The following is a 26,530-nucleotide window of genomic DNA, read 5'->3' as shown; positions in this document are numbered from 1 at the left end:
CAAAACTAATTCTACCCAGTTGTATTAATCCTCTTTTTCACCATAATTTTTAGCACAGCCACTAGATGTATAGCAAAACTAGCTGTTCTACTTTATCTTTTACTTCCTTTGTATTTGAAGGTTCTAATAAATACAGAGTAAGTGACCAGATAGAAGCCAACAGAGAAAATACAGAGATCAGCTTAACCACCAAACTACAAAAAACTTCAAAAGAATTTTTAAAAATTCTATTTTTCTGTGACATAAAAAATTAAGTATTTTTAAATATAGAGGTAACATATAAATCTTCATAGATGAATTACTGGTTCTATGCAGGGGACATGGTCAAAAAGTATAAACAAAATGAACGTAGGTTCATTTTTTAATCTAATAGAACTACAAAGTTTTATGAACAGCAGATAACATTAGGTTTAATAAGAACAGGTTTTGTTGAAATTAAAATGAACCTAATTTTTTAAAAAAGAACCTAATTCTTTAATAAGAACAGGTTTTGTTGAAATTAAAATGAACCTAATTTTTTAAAAAGGGAAACTTAATGAGCTAAAAATAAAGAGTTAAAATTCTTTGTGAGCGTGTGATTTTAGTACAATATCAGAACTACCAATTTTACCCTTACCTTGCTAACCATTTATCATTTTTGCTTAAGGTTACAGATGGATAGAATTGGGACATATCTACCCTCTGGTCCAAAGAACAGCATATTATTGCACTACTTAAACAGAAACTTCAGGGGCGCCTGGGTGGCTCAGTGGGTTAAAGCCTTTGCCTTTGGCTCAGGTCATGATCCCAGGGTCCTAGGATTGAGCCCTGCATGGGGCTCTCTGCTCATCGGGGAGCCTGCTCCTCCTCGCTCTCTCTGCCTGCCTCTCTGTCTACTTGTGATCTCTGTCTGTCAAATAAATAAACAAAATCTTTTAAAAAATAAAAAATAAACAGAAACTTCAAAGAAAAACACTTTTGTAGACTGTTAAACCCTGAATTAAAGTGATTCTGAATGATCCAATTCTAAGTGAAAATATTTTAATGCAAAATGGTAAGAAATGCTTACCATCTGTTATCAGTAGGTTAAAAATGACAAGAATAACTTAATATTCACTAAAAGAAGTAGCTTTTTAAAGTTACCTGGAAAATTAAAAAAATAAATTACATAATCTATCCATGGGTTAAAGAAATTTTCTCTTAGAAAAAAAATTAAAGATCCCAGTCAAGCCATAGTATTAATATGTCCTTCCTGTTATTTAACCTCACAAAGAAATGAAAAGCTTATGACTTTCATGACATTATACTACCTTACAGTCACCTTCCCCTTAAAATCTAAGCAGAGGGGCGCCTGGGTGGCTCAGTCATTAAGCGTCTATCTTCTGCTCAGGTCATGATCCCAGAGTCTTGGGATCGAGCCCCACATCGGGCTTCCTGCTCCAAGGGAAGCCTGCTTCTCCCTCTCCCACTCCCCCTGCTTGTGCTCCCTCTCTCGCTGTGTCTCTGTCAAATAAATAAATAAAATCTTTTAAACAAATAAATAAACAAAATAAAATCTAAGCAGCATTGTGGCAAAAACAAAGGAGAATACACTATTTTTTTTTTGTCAAAAGTGCAATACTTAGAACAGGAACCAGATTACCTAAATCAATTGGTCCTTCTCTTAATCCATCTAATTCATACAATCTTCCATTGACAGGAACATAACTGACAAAATGAAAAGCATCTTCTTCTTTTGCTGATGTCTTTGCATCAAATTCAAACATTTGCTGTCTTCAGTGAAGAAGAAGAAAAAAAAATAGTGAGAGACAAACAAGCAAAAAAGAACAAGTGTTTATTTAATAAAAAGTCTCTTTACCTGGCAAAACTGTTGTGTACTTGTCGGATCACATCTGAATTGCTCAGTGCCAAACCTTTCATCTAAAATAAATTGTTAAAATAGCCTATTAAAAGGAGAACTATTACAAATAGGACATTTTAGGAATAATAAGAGTATACTCACAGCTGCATCAAAACTTTGTGAAAATTCTTTAAATTCTGATAATGTCTCTCCCAAATGGACATCTTGATGGGTACAGTTCAATAACACACTTACTATAGCTTGGGTAGCACAAGCATTGTTAATTACCTATAAAACATAAAAGCAAAAATATTATTAATTTATTTTTTAAAAAGCAGCTTTTAACTAATGACAATGCCCTCTAAAATATGAATAACGCTAATAGTTTTCAAAATGTATTTCATATAGTCTTAACATAAACATAATAAACATGTTTAATTCCATTCTAATGTATTTTCAGGAATTTGCTGCAATTCTGGAGTTGAGGATTCTAGGAAACCAAATAAATTAAATAAACTCCTAACATCAGTGAAACCAACCAGTTAGGGTAATAAGACAAATCCTTCCTAATCGTAAACATAGCTGATTAAGCCAAAATAACTTGTCCTCCCTCCTATTCATACTTCTTCCCAAATTTGTTTCTGCCTCTCCAAATTTCCGTATTCAGCATAAGCTCCAACTCACCTAGGTGGCTTTTAGAGAAATTATCCAACAACAATTGCTATTAGTTTCTACCTTCGAGTTCCTAGAGAGGATACATTTTGTCCACACATTTTTTTCAGCTCAGTCCTATACAGTCTTTACAGAGCTGTCATCTAGTTGTTAACAATTTATTTAGCAAATTATGTGGACCTTACATTTTAGTAAGAGTGAAAAAACATGTAGATAGCACGTACTATGTGCCAGGTACTTTTCTAGGCACTTCACGTGTATTAATTCTTTTAATTCTCTCAACAATCTATGAAGACGTAGTAATATTATTATCCCCATTTTACATTAGTGGAAGCTAAGGAACAGAGAAGTTAAGTAACTTGCCCCAAGGGCACAAAGCTAAGTAAGAGGCAGATAGTCCCAGTTCTAGAATTTGTGCAGTCAGCCACTATGCAGGCTGGCTCAGCCATTATGTGGTCTCTCTAACGAGATTATAACCTACTGTGGTCAAGGGCTTCTTCCATATTTCCTATAACCCCTATACAGTGTTGAGATTATAGAGCTAGAAAGAACCTCAGATGATCAGTGTGAATACCACCAAGGTTAATTATAAAGTTGAACTAAATTTGGTGAATGACCTTTAAAAAAAATAAAGTTTAGTACTATTGCTGTTTATTTTGTTACTACATTATAATTAAATACTATTTTCTAGAGTCTTTCCAAAATGCTAACTCACTTATGTGTTTACAATTTAGCAAGCTATTTATATCCTGCCATATTTCTGAAGAAAAACTTTCAATTATCTTCTGTATTTAATTCTCATAGTCCTCTACTTATTACATTGCCAGAGGCTTTTGAGGTCTTGTGAAATCCACCAGTTCTTACATCATTTGCAGCAGTATGTTTGAAAAATTCCTCAATGAGACTGCTTTCTCTACTAGGAAACATTCTCTTCTACCCAGTTCTCAAACAAATACAACAATACCACCACATTTCTGATATCCTCTCTGATAATATCCTGTACTCATAACTATATTATAACTGACAAATTAGAGAAAAGTAACAGGAAATCTAGAATCCAATTAATAGTGCTGATTTCTTTTAATATGTATTTTTCTCTGAATCACAATTCTTTAGTTAATTTGGAGAAGAAATTTCAATGAATAAAGGAGACTACATAAAGGTTTAGTTTACTAAAACTTAGTAAGACTCAGTGTCCCCTTACCTTGGACCAAATTTATCTGGGATGAAATTATCTGGGAATGGGTTGGTAGGAGCAAAGTTAGAAGAAGTTAAAATTTATACTCATTCAAACATTCTTTCAAATTCTCCCATAAGGACATACTATGTACCCAGTGCCAGGTTAGATGCTGAGGCTATGGCAGAGAATACTCTCAAGCATTCCTATAATCTAAGGACTTCAAATCTGTAATCCATCACTTTAGAAAACTTTTTTAAAGAATTGGGAAAAAAAGCTCCTTCCAAAGTAATCAAGTTACATATGTTAAACATGCATTTTTCTTATAATCAATTTCAATATTTTTTTTAAAAAATCCAGTGGTTAATACTTCCCCTTCAATATTAATAATGATACACACTGTCTATGATTTACTACAGCTTATTTTGTGTATGAAGAATAGTAATCATGATGTGCCTGGGTATAAAAATAGCTTTCCAGATTTAAAAATGAGTCTAGCGCCACCAAGTGGTTATGCTATATATAGCATAAAACTGCCAAAAGAAAGACCTTAAAAAGGGTACCTCCATACAGTCATTCACATATTCACTAAGCACCTACAGTGTAGGTGTGCCATACATTGTAGTGTGTGGGATGCACAGTGAATGAGAGAGAGGTCTTTCACCCAATGAAACTCACATAAGAATCATCTTACATCCATCTATTTGGAAAAACTTTTAGTTCCTGTCATAAAAAATTCACTGCAGCATAAATTATTTTACAGTTCCCAACTTTTTAAGTCTCTAATTTATCCTGAGTATTCTATTATATGCTCTGGCATGTAACACATTTTCAAACACAGTAGTACAGTTCAACAGTTAAAAAAAAAAAAAGGCCAGAGTAAGAGGTCACAAGTAGGGCTGGCCCAGAAAGAACCTTAAGAATTTGGTTTGAATTCCTTTGAGAGAACATATATTCTTTGGTTCATCCAGGCTCTCCCACTCCCTGTTTCTTACAGACAGCTCAGTTCACGCATGCATGTTGCCAACCTGATACTACAGCCATTTGATTAGCAACCCCTGGACTACAGAATAACTTTTCTCATAGTTTATACAAAAGAATATAGTGGGTGCTCAGAGGAATGCTCCTAAAATAGTTTTAAGTACTGCATTATAAATCACAGTCAATTTTCACTAAGTTGTAGTTATAAAATAAAAATGTTTTCAGTATTTGTTTATAGTCAAGGGGAAAAAAAGGTTGAGAATGAAACTGTGGGGTCCTAAAGGGACGGTGACTCTAAAATAAACACAAAATCGAAAAAGTATATATGTCCTGCCTATGAAAAATTTAGAAAAAAGTCCATACATGAAAAAAGAGATGAACAGAAATCCAAAATGAAGGAAGAAATCATCTTTAACTGAAGTATCATAGCTTTCTCAATGAATGTAAAATTTTAACAGAGCTTTGAAAGCTTGACAGGACCTAGAGAGAAGAGAAGGAAATTCATTTAGGGAAGCAAGAGGGTCTGAACAAAGGAACAGATTCATGTGGTATGTTCAAGAGACAATAAGCGTATTGGTTTGTATTAGAATGGTTGTGGTCAGGGTATGGCATCATTTGTTACCTTGAAAATCACTGGCCTTGAGCAATTAGTAGTTTGCTCTAGGAGCAGATGATTTTTAATAGGAAAATAACATAACAAATGTAGGGTTTTTATTATGAAAGATTCAGATGACAATTTACAGCAAGGACTGAAGATGGCTGAGAATAGAAACAAGATCAGCTAGATTACCCTATGAAACAGATATGAAACAATAAAAGGTGAGATTAATGGCTTTTTAAAACCTGTATCACACAAATATGTAGTCAAAATTCTAGGAGTCAGGAATACAACAACAACAACAAATGCTGGGTGTCTGGGTGACTAGTGGGTTAAGCATGTGCCTTTGCTCAGGTCAGGATCCTGGAATCCTATGATGGAGCCCCGCATTGACTCCCTGCTCCAAAGAGAGTCTGCTTCTAGAACCCTCTGTCCCTCCCCTTGCTCATGCTTTCCCTCAAATAAATAAATAAAATCTTAAAAAATAAAATAAAATAAGGTTAAAAAGAGTAAGGGCATACTAATATCCATATGAAACAATTTTGCTTTATATGGATATTAGTATCCATATGAAAGATTTTTATAAAATGGAGAAATTTTTTAAAAAATCTTAGCAAAACCAAATCAAGAAGAAAGAAGTGTCTTAAATGGTCTTTTAACTATTAAATTGAACCAATAGTTTAATGTATATACTCACAAAGAAAATACCAGGCCCAGAATTGACTGTATAGGCCAATTCTAATAAAATCTGAAAAAAAGGATCATCTAAACTTTATATAAATTCTTTGGAACAATAAAAGAAAGAGGAAATTCCAATTCATTCCATGAAGCTACCAAACCCGTAATACTAAAACTAATCAAAGCCATTAGGAGAAAAGAAAATTAAGGTCCATTTCATTTATAAATACAAATGCAAAACACTAAACAAATAATACTGAATTAAATCTGACAGTACATAAAGAGAGAATATATCATGACCAACTGGGCTTATCCCAAATATGAAGGATGATATAATATTTAGAAAAATCATTAACATAGCTGACTGCATTAATCTATTAAAAGAGAAAAACAAACATGATCATTACAGTATGTGCAGAAAAATCACTTGAAAAATTTTCACAATAAAGACATTCACTAAATTAATAACAGAATGCCCTTACTTAAAAAACATTTAGAAAAATAAAAATAAAAACCAGAGTAATCATCAACCAAAACAAGAACATGGTAAAAGCATTCCCTTTAAAATCATGATAATTTTATTGAAAGTCTTAGGCACTAAGAAAAATAAATTAGGGGGCGCCTGGGTGGCTCCGTCATTAAGCGTCTGCCTTTGGCTCAGGTCGTGATCCCAGGGTCCTGGGATAGAGTCCCACATTGGGCTTCCTGCTTGGTGGGAAACCTGCTTCTCCCTCTCCCACTCCCCCTGCTTGTGTTCCCTCTCTAGCTGTGTTTCTCTCTGTCAACTAAATAAATAAAATCTTAAAAGAAAAAAAAAATAATAAATCCTTAAAAAAAAAAAGAAAGAAAGAAAGAAAAAAGAAAGAAAAATGAATCAGAGGTGTAAGGATTTGAAAGGAGGAAATAAAACTGTTATCATTTGATAGAGTAATTTAGATAGAACCCCCTCAAAAACACCAACAAACAAATATTAGAGATAAAAGAAGAGTTTAGCAAGATAGCTAAATATTCAAACATAAAAGTGAACTGCATTTTTTGGCCAGCATCAAACAACCTAGAAAATTGAAAAGAAGATGGGACTTATAATTATAACAGAAATATCAAGGAGTTAGGAGAAATCTAACAGAAGAGGAAATTACCTCTACAGAGAAAATTACACATGTTAAAGATAATAAAGATCTAAATAGATACATACTATGTTCATGACTTAATATGAAGATATAAATTCACCCCAAAGTGATATTTATAGTCAATGCTATTCCATTCAAAATTCCAACAAAATTTTTCATACAACTTGGTTAGATGACTCTGAAATTTAATTGAAGAGCACTGGGCCAAGAACAGAAGGATATTTCTAAAAACGAGCAGGGATGGAAGACATGACCTATTATATAGCAGACCTTATGAAGAAGTGAAAGCAATTAGGACAGTGATACTGGCACAGGGACAATCTGATGAGTGGAACAGAGTCCAGAAAACACACAAAGTCTGATATACAACAGAGGCAGAATGTTAGATAAGTAAGGAAAACAGATGTTTAATAAATGAGGCTAAAAAAAAAAGATGATCCATATGGAAAAAGATAAAACTGAACTCCTATTTCACATGCTATACCAAAACCCAACTCCTAAGGAATTACGAAGATAGATGTCGAAAATTCAAATTGAGGGGCACCTGGGTGGCCCAGTGGGTTAAGCCTCTGCCTTCAGCTCAGGTCATGATCTCAGGGTCCTGGGATTGAGCCCCACATCTGGCTCTCTGCTCAGCAGGTATCCTGCTTTCCCCTCTCTCTCTGCCTGCCTCTACGCCTACTTGTGATCTCTCTCTCTCTGTGTCAAATAAATAAATAAAATATTTTTTTTTAAAAAAGAAAATTAAAATTGAAATACACAGGTAAATATCTTTTACAACTTCAGATAGATAACAATTTCTTAAACAAGATACAAAAAGCACTGGCTCTAAAATATAAAATTCTACTCCTCAATAGACACCCCGAAGGGGCACCTGGGTAGCTCAGTGGCTTAAGCCTCTGCCTTCAGCTCAGGTCATGATCCCAGGGTTCTGGGATCGAGCCCCGCATCGGGCTCTCCACTCAGCAGGGAGCCTGCTTCCTCCTCTCTCTCTGCCTGCTGCTCTGCCTACTTGTGATCTCTCTCTCTGTCAAATAAATAAATAAAATCTTTAAAAAAAAAAAAAAAAAAGACACCCAGAAAAGGTATGCCAACTTGCAGAAGCAGTATCAAGAACTCATAAACAACTCCTACAAATCAAAAAGAAAAGCATAGTTCACCCCATAGAAAAATAAAAACAAACAGAAATTTCACAGAAGAAACACATATGTCACTTTCAAAATGTAAAAGGAGATGTAAACCAAGACCATGATGAAGTACCATTTTGAAACAAGCTGGCTGGCAAAAATTTTAAAAGCCTGACAATACCACATTGGAGCATGCCGCTACATAGTTACTCAGATACTGCTAATGGGAGTGTTACAGGAGTATCTACTTCATAAAACATTTTGATACATTTATGTATCATATTAAGTAGTCATTTCTACTTCTAGGTATACACCAGGAAAAATCTGCATATATACAGCAGCAGACATGTAGAAAAATGTTTCTAGTCACACAATTCATAGTAACTCAGATGCAAAACTCAAATGTCAATCTAGGAAGAGTAAGTAAATAAACCTAGCATGTTCAGGCAATTGATCCTATACAGCATGCAAAATAAAGGAACTATGAAGATAAACAATTTATAGAAGAATCTTAATGATATATATTAAGACAAAAAGTAAGTCCCCCAAAATCACACAGAGGATGTGAGAGAGGAAATGAAATGAAGCATTTATGTCAAGAAGTTTTAAAGTGGAGCCAGCCGGGACGCCTGGGTGGCTCGGTCGGTTAAGCATCTGCCTCCAACTGAGGCTCCTTGTTCTGCGGGGGTACCTGCTTCTCCCTCTGCCTGCCACTCCCCTGCTTGTGCTCCCTCTCTCACTCTCTGACAAATAAATAAAATCTTAAAATTAAAATAAAATAAAATAAAATGGAGCCAGGAAGCCAATAAGGAAATGGCCTTATGCACATCCTCACAGGACAAAAACCATTAACTTTTAATTGGGAAAAAGGGAAAAAATCCCAAGGACTCTGCCAAACACCTGCAACTTGCAGTAAGACTTTGCTTAGTGAATGCCGTAACAACCAAACTATATTCAGTCAAGACTAGTCTTTTCTGAGCCAACATCAATCAAAATTCTTTGTAAACAAAACACACAAACATTCCTTTTGTCTTAAGACTCTTGATTTTTACTACCTAGGGAACATAATTTGGGTTGCTACCCAAATCTGTGCTCCCCAATTTAAATTTTGAGACCCCATGTAAGTGCTTTTATTTCAGCACTGCCTGTTTTCTCAATTGGTAAGCATAATACTCTCTATCTAGTCAAAATTTTATATACACACCCCTTTTTAGGATTACAAAAAATATAAAAGAGAAAGCAAAAGGGGATGCCTGGCTGGCTGAGTCAGTCAAGCGGGTGACTCTTGGTTTTGGCTCAGGTCATGATCTCGAGAGGAGCCCAAAGCCTGGCTCTGTGCTCAGTGTTGAGTTTGCTTCAGATTCTCTCTCCCCCTCCCCTTCTGCTCAAGCTCTCTCTTTCCCAAATTCTATATAAAAAAAAAAAAAAAAAAAAGAAAAGAAAAGAAAAGAAAGAAAAAGAAAAGAAAGCAAGGAAATAATATACTAAATCCAACATGAGGATTACAAGGGATGGAGGGAGGGAGGATGAGTTGTGCTGAACAATGGTGAGAGAGAAGCAAAAACAGATGAAGTTTACTTGCGTAGTGAGTTCTTAGGTGCTTACTGTATTACTTAAAATAACTAAATAAATAGGAGTCATGAGTATGTGTCATCAATCAAGGATTATCATAAGCCTATTTCATGTACCTAAAGATGAATTTTTTAAAAAAGGAAAGACGAAGAACACAGGCATCGTCATTAATTGCTATGTCTTCCCCCTTCATCCCCACATCTAATCCATTACCCGTTAAGAGTGCTAAGTATTATTCAAATCTGTTCATACTCATCTCTACCACCAGTCTTTCACCTACTTTTGCATGTACTTCTGCAAAAGCCTCCTGATAACTAACCTTATATTCTATACCAGCATCCCCTCCTCATATGCATTCTCCACACTATGGCCAAAAAGATCTCTTCTAAATAAAAATCTGATCATGTCATACTACTTTAAATAAACACTTCAATAACCTTCTATTACTCTTAAGATACCAAAAAGGAAAAAAAAAAAAAAAAAAAAAGTACGAAGTCTCAGTCATGGCCTAAAATACCATACATGATCTGACCTCTGTCAACATGTTTGCCAGAAGGCTGATATTCTCTAATAATCATCTTCTTCTTCTTCCAGATGAATAAAGTACCCAAATTTTATCAAGGTCCATGACCCTGGAAGGAAGACAACTTTCCCACTCCCCTTTGCTGCTAAGTACAGCTATATGACTAAGGTCTGGCCAGAAAGAAGTAAACATGTAACATAGGGAAATTCTAAAAAAATGTCCATAAAAGGAGAGAAGTGTGCTGTCCCCTTTCTGCTTTCTGGAAAGTCCAATTAAGACAGAATGGCTAAAACTCCAAAGTAATCTTTAGAATAGAATCCACACACAAAGGAACACAACAAAAGAGCCTGTAATTCTGACAGTTCTTGGAAGTGAAAGAGAAAAACTTCTATTTCTTATAAACCAGTGTGTCTCTACATCTAACTGTACCTAATTCTTTTTTTTTTTTTAAGATTTTTTATTATTCATTTGACAGAGAGAGATCACAAGTAGGCAGAGAGACAGGCAGAGAGAGAGAGAGGAGGAAGCAGGCTCCCTGCTGAGCAGAGAGCCCGATGCGGGACTCGATCCCAGAACCCTGGGATCATGACCTGAGCCGAAGGCAGCAGCTTAACCCACTGAGCCACCCAGGCGCCCTAACTGTTCCTAATTCTGATTAACATGCTGCCTGTTTATCTCATGCCATCTTCCCCTTGCTCTCTATATGCCAGCTACAACTGGCCCTCTTTCAGTACATTTTACTCTTATTCCCTTTTACTATAAAGCTGCTATTAATCTGGGATGATCCTCAACCTCTTTACCCCAGTTAATACCTACTTAACCTTCAGACTTCAGTTGAACTGTCGATTATTCAGAACTTTCTCAGATCTCCCTAAAGGGGTCAAGTCCCATTTTCATATATATAATAAAAAATTTAACCTTGTCCAAAAAGAGGACTTGCTCTTGCCCTTGGCTTCTGGGAGGTAAACTCTAAGCTCCTGAAAAGCCAGGCTTCATAAGAGCATCTTTGTTTACCTGGGGCATTTGGTCCACAAAGGTAGTCACTGTGACTTCGGGGAGAATTTGGTGACTAGTGACTGAGGTCAGCCGTGGTGGGTGGTCAGCCAGGTCTATGAGACTGAAGCCAAATAAAAAGTCTGGATACCAAGAATTGGTTGAAATTCCCTGGATGACAATCCTCTGTATGTACTGTATATGGTTACCAGGAAAGTTAGTGCCATCTGTGACTCTTGGGAGAAGACAATGGGAAGCTCTGAGCAAGAAACCTTCCCATACTCTGTCCCATCCATCTCTTCCCTTGGCTGAATTTAATCTGTATCTTTCACTGTAATAAACCATAACCGTAACTCTAACAGCTTTCAATAAAGTCTAAGTTTTTCTAGCACATTACAGAAACTGAGGGTGGTCTTAGGGACCGCCCCCAAACTTTCACTTGTCAGAAGTGAGGGCGGCTTGGTGACCATGGGCAGGGATTATGACTATTTATCATTCTCCAAGCACCTAGCACAGTATCTGGCACATTGCAGGCAATCATGCTTTCCTGGAAGACTGACTAATCAGACAAACCCAGTACAATCCTAGCAAGGACCATCTAAACAAATAAATTGGTGGAAAGTGAAAACAAGAGAATGACATCGAACAGCGAAGTACTACCAAATGTCATTTTTTTTTAAGATTTTATTTATTTATTTGACGGAGCGAGAGACACAAGCAGGCAGAGCAGCAGAGGGAAAGGGAGAAGCAGGCACCCCATGGAGATTCTTTTCTCCATACTTCTTAATCAGTGATCCACGTACATGCAGTTCCACAATTAGAGTGTATGATCAGCTTAAGACACCAGTATTACTATTACCTCTCTAAACTGATGTAATTCCACCCATAAATACCAAAAATATTTAGTTAATATGTATAACCTTATCATAAATAAATATAATTTAATTACATTAAATTATAAATATATATTTTAATTATATAAATATATAAATATTTTATATAAATATAATTTTAATTTTAAATTTTTTTACACTTGATCTTAGCCAAAAGGCCGAGAAGCGATAATTTTAAATTTTTTTAATTTAATTACATTAAATTATAAATATATAATATTTAATTATATAAATATATAAATATTTTATATAAATATAATTTTAATTTTAATTACATTTTTAAATTTTCTGAAAATAGGAGACTCCTGGATCAAATCATTATTAGTTACTGAAGCCTAGAATTAAGGATTATATATTTATGTAATACAAAGTTTCTGGCATAGGCTCAAAGGAGGCATACACTAAAAAGACTAAAAGATATTTTTGGGAAATACTGATTCAGTTCAATACGAACTGCTGAGGTAATACAGTATAAAAAATACCCAGTATTATTGGAAAATCACAAATCCTCGACATTAATAAATATGGCAGGAATAATATAATACAAATGAAACATTAAATTTTAGTTAAGACAGAAATACAGACCTAGAAAAGTATTACAAATTCAAACCCTAGAACATTTTTCTTTAGAGTACTTTCTTTTACCTTAAAAATACTTAGACCTCTATAAATCATTAATGTTATAGTGTTAGTTAATATTAGTGTTAACTGTAATACTGTTAGAGATAAAGATCTCAGTCTACATTTATTGGATATCTACTATGTGCTAGGGACTGTACATAAAAACAAAACCCCAGACTCCCAGGTTCACAATTTAGTGTGAAAGACATACAGAGTGGAAGAAATTAAATGCACACATACACACAGAGAAAATGTTCAAGAATATAAATAATTTCTGTGGTTATCTCTGAAGCAGGGATTATAAGGGACTTTTATAGTTACAATGCTTAAATTTTGTAAAATGAGCATATATATTTATATACCTTAAAATATAAAAAAATCTTCCTTTACAAGGAGAAAAACACCTGAAGGACTTTTAAAATTATCTGTCTCTGGGTTGCCTGGGTGGCTCAATGGGTTAAGCCTCTGCCTTTGGATCAGGTCATGATCTCAGGGTCCTGGGATCAAGCCCCACGTGGGGCTCTCTGCTCAGCAAGGAGCCTGCTTCTCTCTCTCTCTCTCTGCCTTTCTGCCTACTTGTAATCTCTCTCTCTGTCAAATAAATAAACAAAATCTTTTTTTAAAAAATTATCTGTCTCCTACTTTTTCTCTACTACCTAGATCCTGAAAATCACAGCCTGCAATTTTGAAATTAGAATTACTGTTGTAGGGACACCTGGGTGGCTCAGTGGGTTAAGGCTCTGCCTTCAGCTCAGGTCGTGATCTCAGGGTGCTGGGATCGAGCCCCACATCAGGCTCTCTGCTAAGCGGCGAGCTTACTTCTCCCACTCTCTCTGCCTGCTGCTCTGTCTACTTCTGCCTACTTGTGATTTCTCTGTCAAATAAATAAATAAATCTTAAAAAAAAAATTACTGTTGTACAATAATACATAAGTACAAGTATTATAATACATAAACAAATTAGTTGTGTTAGAGAAATAAACAGAAACTCAAAATGTTGATCATTAAGAGATTAGTTAAATAAATTGTAGGACATTTACACCAATAAATTATAGGACACTATCTTTTAAAAAGACTATGTCGTGATGTGATCGAGAGCATAAACTTCAGAGCTACAGTGCCTGAGTTTGCACCCCAGCTCTGCCAATGCCTAGCTGCATAACTTGGGTAAGTTGCATAACCTCTCTGGGATTCAGTTTCCACATCTGTGAAATAATAAGGAATGTATAAAACCACAAAGTGTTGTTGTGAGTATTGGCTACTACAAATAAATTAATACATAAAAATAATACATATGGAAGTACCTAATGAACCTTAAGAAAATGTTAGCTAATAATGAAATGTGTATGGAAATGGAGCAAAGCCAAACTTTTATCATTAAGTGAAAAAAGATGCAAAATATTTTGCATAACAATCCAACTTTAGTAAGAAAATTATAATGAGAATATGTTAGCATATAAAAAGACAATGTGGGAGATAGTATGGCATGTGGAATCACAAACCTAGGTTTTAGACCTGGCTTTAAATTCTGTGTGACCTCTGAAAAATAAGTTAATTTTTCCAGATCTCAATTTCTTCATCAGTAATATTAGAGTAACAACCTCACAGAGTTGTTGCAAGGATTAAATAAGTAATATATCTAAAGCATAATATCTGATACACAGTAAGAATGGTAAATGTTGGCTACTGCTGTATTGTTTTCATTATTGAAATTAAGAGGCATGCCTGTCTTATTCACCATTATACCTCTAGTACCTACAACAATGCCTAGCACAAAATGGGTGCTCAAAACGACTTGTTGATTAAATGAATGAGTCAAACCATTAGAAGTGGTTAGTAGAGAAGGGTGTGGGATTACAAAGTCAGTCATTCTTATTACTATATATTTCTGTACTTGAATTTTTGCTATCAGAAAATAAATACACGGTAATATTCTCTTAACCCTTAAAATAAAAGAAGAAAGTGATAATTTCTCTAAAAAACACTCAATTTTAAAAAGCTGGAGGAAAGTGGAAAGTAGTAGTAAGAAGAAAAGGGAAAACAAGTTCCTAAGTGGAATGGCAAAGGCTTCATCCAAAGGACAGTAGTGAGATTTAGCCATTTTATTTTCAACCTTTCTAAAGGTTAAACAGATTATCCTAAGCAATTTTTTGAGTCTCAGAAATGAGTGCAATTTTCAAACAATGTCATCAAATTTAGCTTAGATTTTAAACATTAATCAAACCTCTTTTATCATTCTCTTTTTCAGCTTTTCCAAAAAATGGACCAAATGTATGGAGGCATATAATAATATTCACCACTGCACTGTATATACTAAAACAGCAGTTCTCAAGTGCAGTCCATGGACTCCTGGGAATTCCTAAGACGCTTCTCAAGGGGTTCATGTGCTCAAAAATTGTTCCCATAATAATTCAAAGATAGTTTTTGACTTCTACCCTGCTTTCACATTTGCACTGATAGTATAACAGAAATAGATATAGACATAGTATCTATAGCAGTATAGAATAGCAACAGATAACACTGCTGGTATTTTAGCACCAAATCTGGGCAGTGGCATTAAACTGTTTCATCGACATAGATAGCTTAAAAAAAAGAAAAAGAAAGAAAGAAAAAGAAAAAAAAACAGTTTTACTGAAGACTGTCTTTAATGAAGCAGTAAATTTTTACTAAAATCTGACTTTGAAGTACAAGTCTGTAATATTTTACCAAATGAAATAGCACAAATAAAGCACTTCTGCTGCAAACCAAAATATGCTAGTCATTTCAACAAAAGGCAGTAGTACGACTCTTTGAGTTGTGAGCTAAGTTGGCTACTTTTATCGAGGAACATCTTTTTCATTTGAAAACACAAATGGCAGACAAATATGGTTGTTCAACAGGGTTTGCAGCAGGTATTTTTCTTTGAACTGAGTGAAATGAGCCTGTTACTTGAAGGAAAATCCCTGACAATATTTGGTTTTATTGATAAAATTTGAACTTTCAAGTGAAAATTAGAATTTGGTAAGATTAAGATATTCCACTATTAGTTTAAAAGTTTCATGATACTTAACAACTTCTGATGATACACATGTGATTTATTGATAATGTATGTAATCAAATGTGTCAACATTTAGAAGATCTGTATAAGTCGGTGAACTTTCAAAATGACCAATACACAATGTTATCAAATGTTGCACGAGTAAAAGACCCATTTGCACAGCAAGATAAACCAAAGTTTTTAATATAATAAGGAGTAAGTTCAATGATATGGTTTCAGATGTCACCTGCAACTAACCTTTAAGAAAGCAACATTTTTAGAGTTTTGATATCAAAGAATATCCATAATTCTCTGAAAAAGACATTAAAATACTCCTCCCTTTCCAACTACATATGTGTGAAATCGATATATCTTCATATATTTCAGCCAAAAACAAAACAAAACAAAAATACTGCAACAGATTGAATAAAGCAGCAGAAAGGAGAATCTAGCTGTGAGCTATTAAGCCAGACATTAGATCTGCAAAAATGTAAAACAATGTAAAATGTAAATGTAAAGCTTCTTTCTAATTTTTTTTGTTTGGTTAAGTGTGATTATATTTCACTAAAAAATGTGTTACTTATTTTAACATATAATGCATTTACTGTTTTTTAAAATCAATTAATGCTCTCAAAATGGGGGCACCTGGGTGGCTCAGTGGATTAAGCCTCTGCCTTAGGCCAAGGTCATGATCTCAGGGTCCTGGGATGGAACCCTGCATTGGGCTCTCTGCTCAGCAGGGAGCCTGCTTCTGCCTCTCTCTCCCTGCCTGCCTCTCTGCCTACTTGTGATCTCTCTCTCTCTGTCAAATAAATAAATAAAATCTTTAAAAAAAAAATTTATCTCAAAATGTCTGTCTTAATGTCTAATATAATAAATATTGATAAATATAATCCATATAAACAGAAGAGCTCTTTGGAGATCTCAACAATTTTTAAGAATGTAAAGCGGTCCTAAGACAAAAAAGCTTGAGGACTGCAACACCAAAGACACAAAAGTGAAATAGACTTGTTTATAAAACTCTCAAGACTTCAGAGTACCCAAGGAGCATACCTGCTTTGCAAAAAATATTGTGTCAAGTCTGGAGTCCTGAACTACAGAGCCTGCTGGTTCTTCTCCTGGCTGCCACTTGAAAAGAAAAATTAACCCATGAACTGGCCTACAAAATAAAATACAAATTAGTGACACCAAAACCTGTTTTTTTTTTTTTTTAACATGCTGTCAATACATTACATTTTAATCAGCTACTTAACAAATACACTGCAAACAAAGTAAGTTTGAGAAAATTTTTTAAGATTTCTATTGTCATTGAATCACTAGAATGTTGCCTAGAACATGGTTAATAAACCTTAAAATTACATTAGATAAAACAGAATTAAAATAAAAGGTTTATTCTCAAATCTGGATTATGCACTTCTACCTTGTACCACTTCATTAAAACCTAAAAATAAGAACATCACAAGACTAAAAGAAGCTGTTAACCGTAGACTGAATTTTAATCTATATGAATAAAATTCTCATGGGATATTTATAGATAAATGGCTTATAGCATATATATTATAAAATATATTAAGTCACCTTTATATAATTGTTGGATTCATGAAAAATCATCAAACTGCAGTATGAATGGATGCTATCTTATACATAATTAAGTCATCCACTTCCCTAAAGGAACTCTTGTTGCCCATGAAACATTAAATCACCACTTTAGGATTCTCTCCAGTCTTTTATAACTGTCTTCCATGCAACAAAACCCTTTCTTAGCCTTTAAAGACAGTTCAAATGACACATTTTTAATTAACCTTTCCTGATCACTCAGCCAGAATTGATCCCTTAATTCATCTCAAGTCACTGTTCTTCTGTGGGGAAGGGGAAAGTAGGGAGAAGCAAATGATCTCTTTACTATTAAAAACCGTAGCTATATCCCTACAGTCCCAGTTTCCCCTCTAGAAGCCTACTCCTTGTCACATTCCAAGAATCCAAGAATTCTCCCCCCAATGAAAATTCCTCTAGCCCCCTATTCACAATACAGGGTCAATGCTTGCGGGCATGGAGATTGACGTTAGGGGAGTCTTAAAGAGGTGATTTGAGTCATAAAGATGGGGAAAAGGAAGGTACTTCCTGGAATCTGAACTGGAACCTCCCCAAAAAGCAATGTGATAATGTATAGACAAGTTCTGAATTACTATAATATAGGTTATCTACTAAATATGCCTTTGTAGATTAACTTATTACTCACGTTTTTAATGTTAAAATGTGTCCTGTGTTCTAACCCCATTGATCTACAAGTGAATATTGTAAAAAATCAACCAGTCAACCAATTCTGACATGGAATTACAGAGACTTACTTTTTAATCGCTTAAAAGTTACCTATATGAGTCTCAGGTCTGGGTTCTAAAATGAGAGTAATAGTACCTATCTCACAAGAGCAAAGAAAGACTTAAAGGAGATGATGTAATCATTCTAAAGCAAGCCAAGTAAAATAAACAGAAAACAGTCTGCTTAAAGTACGGACATACTATTTTTAACACAACTAAGATCATACTTACTTTAATTTTTCAAAATTCTCGGGCTCTAAACTCCATATTTCTTCTACTTGGGCTCCTCGGCAACCTGATATAAGAAATTATTTCTTTAGAAAACAAAGTAGCTCATTTTTTTTCCCTTCATCATTAAATAATATGCTAACTGGAAAAAAAATGCACAGTTAGGGACAATGAGACAAGATAAAATGAAATGGTAAAACTGATGAAGTTCACAGCCAAATCCTTTTCCTTCTTTTACTACTTCCTAGTTATTTATAATGGGAGTATATTATTTTTATAAGTTAAAGAGTTTTCAAGAGTTTTTCACTGAAATGCGACCCCAGACTTCTCAGTCTCTCTCAATCTCTCCCTCTTCTGCATCTGCTCTTTTCATTCAACTGCCATTTGCCTAGTTCTTCCCTTGGCCCTCTTCTTTTTTTTTCTATACACTTTTTTTTAAGTCATAATAAATAACTACCATTTAACACTGACTTTCACATCACATGTTTAGTTCTGACCCTTTTCCTAAATTCCAATTCTATATTGTCTTTAATATAATTTTATTTTCAACTATCTCAGAGTCCCCCAAACATACCTTTCCTTAGGATAGTGTTTCTCAGTCAGGTGATGTTTTCTGTCCCCCACTCTCTGCCCCTCCTCCCCCCGCTGCCTGGGAAAGATTTTATAATGTCTGGAGATATTTTTATTGTTACTATTGTCATCAGTGGGAAGGCCTTGGCATCTAATGGATAGAGGCCAGAAATGCTAAACATCCTATAGTGTAAAGGACAGCTACCAACAGTAAAGAATCATTTGCCAAAAAGTCAACATTGCCAAGGTCGAGAAACCCTGTCCTAGTGATATGTATCATAGTAACAGTGTACTGGTTAAGAGGCAGGCTTCAAAAATACCAGGGTTTGAATCCCGGGTCCTCCATTTACTAGCTATATGACCATTTAACCTCTCTGTCCCCCAAACTCATGGAGTTATTATGAGGAATCAGTGAGAAAATTTAGTATGCATGAGATACATTTAATACAGTGCCTAGCACACTGTAAGGATTTACTATTAACTAATATTACCTCAATACAAAAAAACAGCCATATTTATAGTGTCTTCTATCTGTAATGTGCTTTAAATGCATTTTCCCTAATCACTGCAAGGCAAGTATTATACAGAAGTTTAGGGATCTTAAGTGTCTTGCCTAAATTCACTACAGTTAGTATATGCCAAAAAACTAATAAAACCGACATCTGGTTCCAAAGTCTGGACATATTTTAATATTCCAGATTATTTTCAAGTAAAAGCTAGAGAAGCCTTTAATCTACCTGGAAAAAAAAAAGTTGGGTCGACCAACTACATGACTTTGGGCATTCATACCATCTCAGACTCAATTTGTTCTATTCAGCAAATATCTATTAAGTACCTCCTCTCTCTCTTTTTTTTTTTTTTTAAACTTGTCGGCGAGAAAGAGAGTGAGCACAAGGAACAGCAGTAGGAGGAGGTAGAACAGCAGGCAGAGGCAGAAGCAGGCTCCCTGCTGAGCAAGAAGCCCTATGTGGTCCTCAATCCCAGAACCCTGGGATCTTGACCTGAGGCAAAGGCAGACGCTTATCCTACTGAGCCACCCAGGCATCCCTAAGTACCCGCTCTGCATGAAAAGATATATGTACAAGGGAGAGTTACTAGATTGTAGTAGAAAACATGTTGCTAGACATTCACATATAGGAAGTTAGAGGAAAAAGCCTTTTAAGTGTGACCTGTATTTTTGAGTGTCAAAAAGGGCATGGAAGTACACTAAGGCAATTGCTAACACTGGTTACTGCTATTAGAAATCAACTATAAAAAGGCCAAACATCAAAACACTGTACATATCACTAAAACAACAAAAATCCACTGAATAAAAGTGTCCCAAAATCCTCTGCACAGGGTGAATTTCAAGTGGTGACACCTGTTTAAACCTTATGCTAAACACACAGTCTCTTTATATAAAGAAAACATAATATTCAACTCTTAGTACCTATCGTCTTATACACATTCAATATCTAATAGCCCCCTTATGTACACTCGATTTCAAATAATGTATGGTACAGGAAAGAGAAAGAAGCAGTGATTCAGGAGAGCTGGATTCCAATCCCAGCACTACCTTAAAATTCTTAACCTTGAGCAAGAACACAATGTCTTTGAGCCTCCCTTTCCTTGTGTATAAAATAAGGTTACTCCTCTGCTTCATCCAATCCACACAGTTCTTGTAAGGTATACATTACTAAACACTAAATATAAAGAATCCTCTAATGCAGACTTCCTGACATATGTTAAGTAAAAAGATGGGGGCAGGGTGGGGAAAGCTTTAAAAAGTTAACAAAATGCTGGTATTTCACAAATACCTTTTATGTGCCAAGCATGGTACTACCTCCTGGCAAGGACAGAAAATAATAAACTGTTGTCACAACACTTAATACTATCACAACTAGGGGGGGCCCTGGGGGTTCAGTCAATAGATCCTCTGACTCTCTATGTCAGAGTCCTAAATTTCAGTCCCACACTGGGGGTAAACGAAAGAAAGGAAGACAGGCAGGAAAGAAGGGAGGGAGGAAAAGAGGAAGGATTTCACCACTAGTAGAAAACAAGTAGATACAATTCAAAGACAATGCAGCGAATTTACATATGAAAGAATTTACATATCAAAGTTAAGAGGTAGGAGAGACCACCGCTGTCTTTGCTGATCAGAGACACTTTCCATGGATAACTGAACCATAGAATCTGTCATCCAAACCAGAACACACTGCTCCGAAGTGAAAGGAAGTACTAAAATTAAAATATGTTTGAAATATTTATGTACTGAAAAACACATTTGCATTATGATACTGGTGGCTTCATAAAACAGTTCTATTCAAAAACTAATTTCAAGAAATAGCTCTCTTAAAAATATCCTGGCACATTTCTCCCCAAGAAAAATACCATGGTAGGGTCCTCCCTGTCGCCAGTGCCTTAAATTTAAATTTAATGCTATCCTCCAACAGTTTTCACAATCTATCATACCCCAACCTAACCAAGTCTACCAGAAGTAAAGGCATGGTCCCGGCTTCTGTACCTCCTACCAAAAAATAGCACCAGGTATCTTCACTAATCATGTTATTCCACGTTATTTAGTTAGTGATGTGACCAAATAGGAAAAACTGGATTGTGGGCACTCAAGCACGCACTTCAAAAACAAGGACTAGACTCAACTATTTGGGAACCTCAAGTTGGAAAGCTGTTGACTTGTATTCCTAACGAGAGGGTTCTATTTTGGGGGCCCCAACAATTATAAGCAATATTTGTTTCTAGGGGTACCAGGTGCACTCTCATAAGTATACCTTTACTTTTTGTGTGAAACCAGTCATTAACTTGCTTCTCTCCTCAAAACAAGGTAACATGTACCTCAAGAGAAATCATAACTGACCTTGGCAAGGCAACTCTATATTGGCCCCCAAAGTCATTCAGATTTGTCTCAACTTCTGCGTCAGAGTTGCGGATGATGGAATTCTGCAAGACTTCTTCCTTGCAAGTCCAGGAGGAGTCCATGCAATCACTAAAATCACTATATACCTAAGTTCATGCCTTAAGTAAGATGAAAAGTCAATACAAAAATTTAAGGAGAAAGCCACCTGCTTTCTAAGGTAAACACTACAAGAGATAAACAGACTTTGTATCTATGGGTCAGGTCCGATTAATCAGAGCAGCTGAAGGAAAGGCAAGTTTGATATAGAAAACAAGAATGGATTTTGTTGGGAGACAACTTTCAATGAGTTTCTCCTGTTTCTACTTGTCTTCTGAAAGTTCTGGACTATCTTTTCAAGGATGTTATTTTGATAAACAGACATAAGACAGAGACAGTACCTCCCCCTGGTGCAGAGATAAGACGTATTTTCTGTCCATAGAATATTCCTAACGGTAAAGGTTGATCAGGTTTGTTAGCAACCTCTTTAATTGGAAGTCCCCTAAGCTCAGGGTTCCTTAACTATCACAAAGATCCATGTGTGCAACATCCACCTGGATCCATCCTGACTCCCATGGACCTGTAGGACAAGGGAACCAGTGCAAACATGAATCTCCAGCTGCTTACTGTGCCAACAATGATACAATTCTTTTTCTCTTTATCAATGTATCAGTACAATCTTTTATAAAACAGAGCCAGACTAACCCATTGGCTGGCAAATGGTAAAATATAATAGCAAATATTTCTTAACAGACATCAGATTTTATCAAATGCTTTTTGTGTCTACTGAGATAATCATATAGTTTTTATTTAGCTTGTTAATATGGCAAATCACACTGAATCTTAAATGTTAAACCAACACTGAATTCCCAGGATAAATCCCAGTCAGGCATGATATACTGTCCACTTAATATATTATTAGATTTAATTTCCTAATATTTTGTTCAGAATTTTTGCATTTATGTTGATGATGGAGTTAGGTCTATAGTTTACTTTCCTTATATAATGTCTTTGGATTGGGAGTTAGGGTAATGATGGCCCTCAATGAATGAGATGGGAAAATATTCCTTCTTCTCCATTTTTTGGGGGAAAAGTTTGTGTAGAATTGGTATTACTTAATCCTGAAGTATTTGAAATAATTTATCAGCAAAGAAATTTTGGCTATAGTTTTCATTGTGGCAAGATTTTAAGTTACAATTTTAATTTATTTAGTAAATATAAGGCTATACTGGTTATTCTTGTTTGAGCTTTGGTAATTTTTGTCTTTAAAGAAATTTATACATTTCATCCAAGTTGTCAAATTATTGGCATAATGATGTTTAGAATACTCCATTATCTTTTTAATCTATAAAATCTATAGCAGTATCCTCTCTCTTACTCCAAATATTGGTCATTTGTGTCTCCTTTTTTTTTTTTTTTTTTTTTAAGATTTTATTTCTAAACCATCTCTACACCCAACATGAGGGTCAAACTTACAAAGCCAAGATTAAGAGTCACATGCTCTACCAACCGAGCCAACTAAGAGCCCCTGCTCTTCTTTTTCTGATCAGGCTGACTAGAGGTTTATCCATTTCATTGATCTTTGAGAAACCAGCTTTTAGTTTCATTGATTTCCTCCACCATTTTTCCTTTTTGTTTCACTAATTTCAACTCTGATCTGTATTATTTCCTTTCATCTGCTTACCTCAGGTTTCATTTGCTCTTCATTTTCTAGGTTCTTGAAATGGAAGTTGGGGTCATTAATTTGTTGTAGGAAAAGTAAATGCAGTCCCTGTTATTCCATTTTGGCTGGGAATGGAAGTTTATAGCTTCTGTTTTTAATCAGTAGACCATCACTACTATTCTGGTGCATTTATGAATTATGTATGTACTGCACCAATTAAAACTGTAAATTCTGCTTGTACTCCATCAGTTTCTTAATAAGAACTTTGTTTGTCGGGGTGCTTGGGTGGATCAGCTGGTTAAGTGGCTCACTCTTGGTTTCGGCTCAGGTCAGTATCTTGTGCTTGGGAGATGGAGCCCTGCATCTGTATGGGGTTCTGTGCTCAGTGAGGAGTCGGCTTGAGGATTCTCTCTCCTGCCCCTCCCTCCCCATACCTGCACACATGCTGGAGAACTCTCTCAAAGAAACAAATTAAAAAAAAAAAAGAAAGAAAAAGAAAAAAGAATATTGTTTTATCGTGATGTTATAGTCTACTAAAATTTGTATTTATATATTCACTGACTCCACAATTTTTCCAGTGAAGAAACTTTCAAAATAAACTTACAATAGCTTTCATAACACAATAAGAATATCTACTTTTTAAAAAATAAACTTCAAAAAGCTTTTTAAATCTATGAGTTAGATAAGAGAAAAAAAAAGGAAATGATTGGAATAAACTGATTTTCTCTTTGAGGTATCTGATGATGATATACAATTTGCATCATTTAACTTTTTGCAAACTTTTTCTGCTAATGTAGCCAATCTATTAATAGCAATTTCTTCACTTTTCATATGGGCCAGTACAGAAGATGCATTTACATATCACTCTAATGCATGTCTTTTAATCATTTTCCATTTTAAGTTTTCTATACATATGGGACTGAAGCAATAACTGTTAATGGAGTGGATTTAAAAACAAACTTGCTTAGTACACTATTTCTTAAAGTTAACTTAAAATGTCATAATAGTTAAGGTTTTGAAGGTAAACCTGCAGACATCTCAAACTCATTATTCAAAAATGGATTCATTTTCTTGTCCATCAAGCTAGTTCATCAAGCTTCATCAGCCACTCAAGCTAGAACCCATGGAGTCATTTTCACCCTTTCCCTTACATCAGGTCAGTAGTCCTGTTGATTTAAATGGAGCAAAATTACTGCAACTGCCTCCTCCTCTTGACCCCGTAACTTTAAGTCAAGCTGATCACCTGACTCCAACCACTTTATGAAACTGCTAGCTTCTCTCCCTTCATACCACTCCACCCTGCACACAACACCTAGTAAACCTTTTTTAATTACAAAAATGTCATTTCGGCATTCAAATATCTTTGGCAGTTAAGTCCCCAGTGAGTACAGGGCAATCCAAAGTATACAACTCAGCAAACAATCTGGCCTCAGTTTACTTTTCAGCTTCAAATTCAAGATTCAGATCAAGCAACAGTCAAGATTCTCTTGACTGTTACATTATTTGTTTTTTGTGTTTTGTTTTTTTTTTTTTTTGTCGCTTTGCTAGCTGTTTCCTGTGGCATATACTTTAACATTACTGCAGTTTATGTTTTTTCTTTGCTCTTCCATGACCTGTGTTCCCGTAACATTTTGTATATACTCTAACATAGGAATTAAAAATATTAGTTTGAGGGTCAGATCTTTCTAAGAGCAGTCATGGTTTATTCACACTGAACATTCCCAGGCCATACCAGTGTGCCTGAGATACAGTAGGTAAACAACACATGCCTGATGAATTATATTCGAAATATTCATCTATGCACAAGAGACAGTATCTATATCAAAGTTTAGTTTTCATCCCGAGTACAAGTTTTAACATAATAGCTAGAATTAATAATCTTGAAGAAATGTAGCAATTAAATAAAGCTACTGCCCAAAGAAAAGAATGGGAAGATGGACACAAAAGGATAAAAAGTCAAATATGCTGACTATTTAGGATGTAAGACAAGAAACATGGTCAGGGGAAAAAAAGAAGAAAAAAAAAAAAAAAAAAGCCCTGAGAAAAGCATGTGGCCTCTAGTCGCGAGCACCAGCTCAAGAAACCACACTTTACCGGAAGCCAAAAAACGAGCCGGGAGAAGAACTCGCCAAGTAAGTGGCTTGTCAGTCCCATGCAGTCGGCGTGTGCGAACGTCCGCGGAGCTACTCACACCCTCCAGGTGTTCTGCTCTGAGTAACCAGAATCTCGGGCTCCTGCAAGGCTTGGGCCATACGCACCCCACCGTCGAGGAGGTACACCCTAGCTTTTCCTGCAAGACTGCTGGCCTGAGAACGTGTACCCAGGCACACCTGCCGGGTAAAGGGAGCGCTCCCCGGGGCAGCGACCGTGGAGAGGGAAAGATACGTGCGTTAAGGGCGGGGGCGAGGAGCGCTCAAGTCAATTAACAAGTCCTTGAGTGCCGAGTCCTGAGGATACGACAGTGCACCAGACAGACAGGATCCCTGCCCTCGTGATGAAGCTCTCAAATTTAGGGCGGAAACGCGACCGCCCAAGACTGAGGAGGGGACGAGAGACCTCCGCGATGCAGGCTTCTGGAGTCTCCTCCCTTCGGACGCAAGGCGGCGGTGGCCGCAGAGAACCACTCCATGCCCAGCTTGGGCCTCCTCCCGTGACCCCCGGCCCAGGACGGTCCCTTGTCTCTCACCGAATCCTTTAATGAGCTCGGTGAAGACCCCGGGGTCGCTTTCCATGAGGCACCACTCCCCAGCATTGCCCGTCATGGCCCCGGCCACACACCGCCCCGCTCCACCTCAGGATCCGGCCGCCCCCCGCACCAGCTGCAGTCAGCCACTGATCTCGGCAAACCCGCCGCTGAGCTCGTCAACCCCACGTCACCCCGCCTACTTCCCGACAGCCTCCGGGCTCCGTCACCTGCAGCGCGACAGAGCGCGGGAGGACGCTCTAGCCACCCAGGAGACAGCGAAACTCTTCCTAGGCCGTGCAGGACCCGTAGCGGATTCGGAAGGGGCCGGGGCTTAAGAAGACAGGGCGGGGATTCAGCGCGCCGTGGGAGGCCACAT

General features: G+C 36.2%; 1 protein-coding gene and 1 pseudogene across 5 annotated transcripts in view; both read right to left on the bottom strand.

Moving 5' to 3' along the window:
- The window catches only part of UCHL5 (ubiquitin C-terminal hydrolase L5), a 44,408-nt gene that overhangs the window by 17,342 nt on the left and 536 nt on the right, over positions 1 to 26,530 (bottom strand). For 2 of the 5 annotated variants that reach the window (XM_059147113.1, XM_059147114.1), the window contains exons 2-6: positions 18,349 to 18,412; positions 16,853 to 16,958; positions 1,982 to 2,107; positions 1,838 to 1,899; positions 1,622 to 1,752 (exon numbers count right to left, since the gene is read on the bottom strand). In XM_059147113.1, coding sequence (XP_059003096.1) covers positions 1,622 to 1,752; positions 1,838 to 1,899; positions 1,982 to 2,107; positions 16,853 to 16,958; positions 18,349 to 18,412 — 489 coding nt within the window. Of the gene's footprint in view, positions 1 to 1,621; positions 1,753 to 1,837; positions 1,900 to 1,981; positions 2,108 to 16,852; positions 16,959 to 18,348; positions 18,413 to 26,154; positions 26,362 to 26,530 lie in introns of those variants that run through there. The other 3 variants (XM_059147116.1, XM_059147115.1, XM_059147117.1) reach the window with 3 other exon arrangements.
- On the bottom strand, positions 12,259 to 12,333 carry LOC131815431 (U2 spliceosomal RNA; annotated as a pseudogene).

This window comes from Mustela lutreola, chromosome 14 (assembly GCF_030435805.1).
Source record: "Mustela lutreola isolate mMusLut2 chromosome 14, mMusLut2.pri, whole genome shotgun sequence".
NCBI lineage: Eukaryota > Metazoa > Chordata > Mammalia > Carnivora > Mustelidae > Mustela > Mustela lutreola.
The sequence above is the reverse complement of the archived record's forward strand: the minus strand, read 5'-3'. Positions and strand labels throughout refer to the sequence as shown.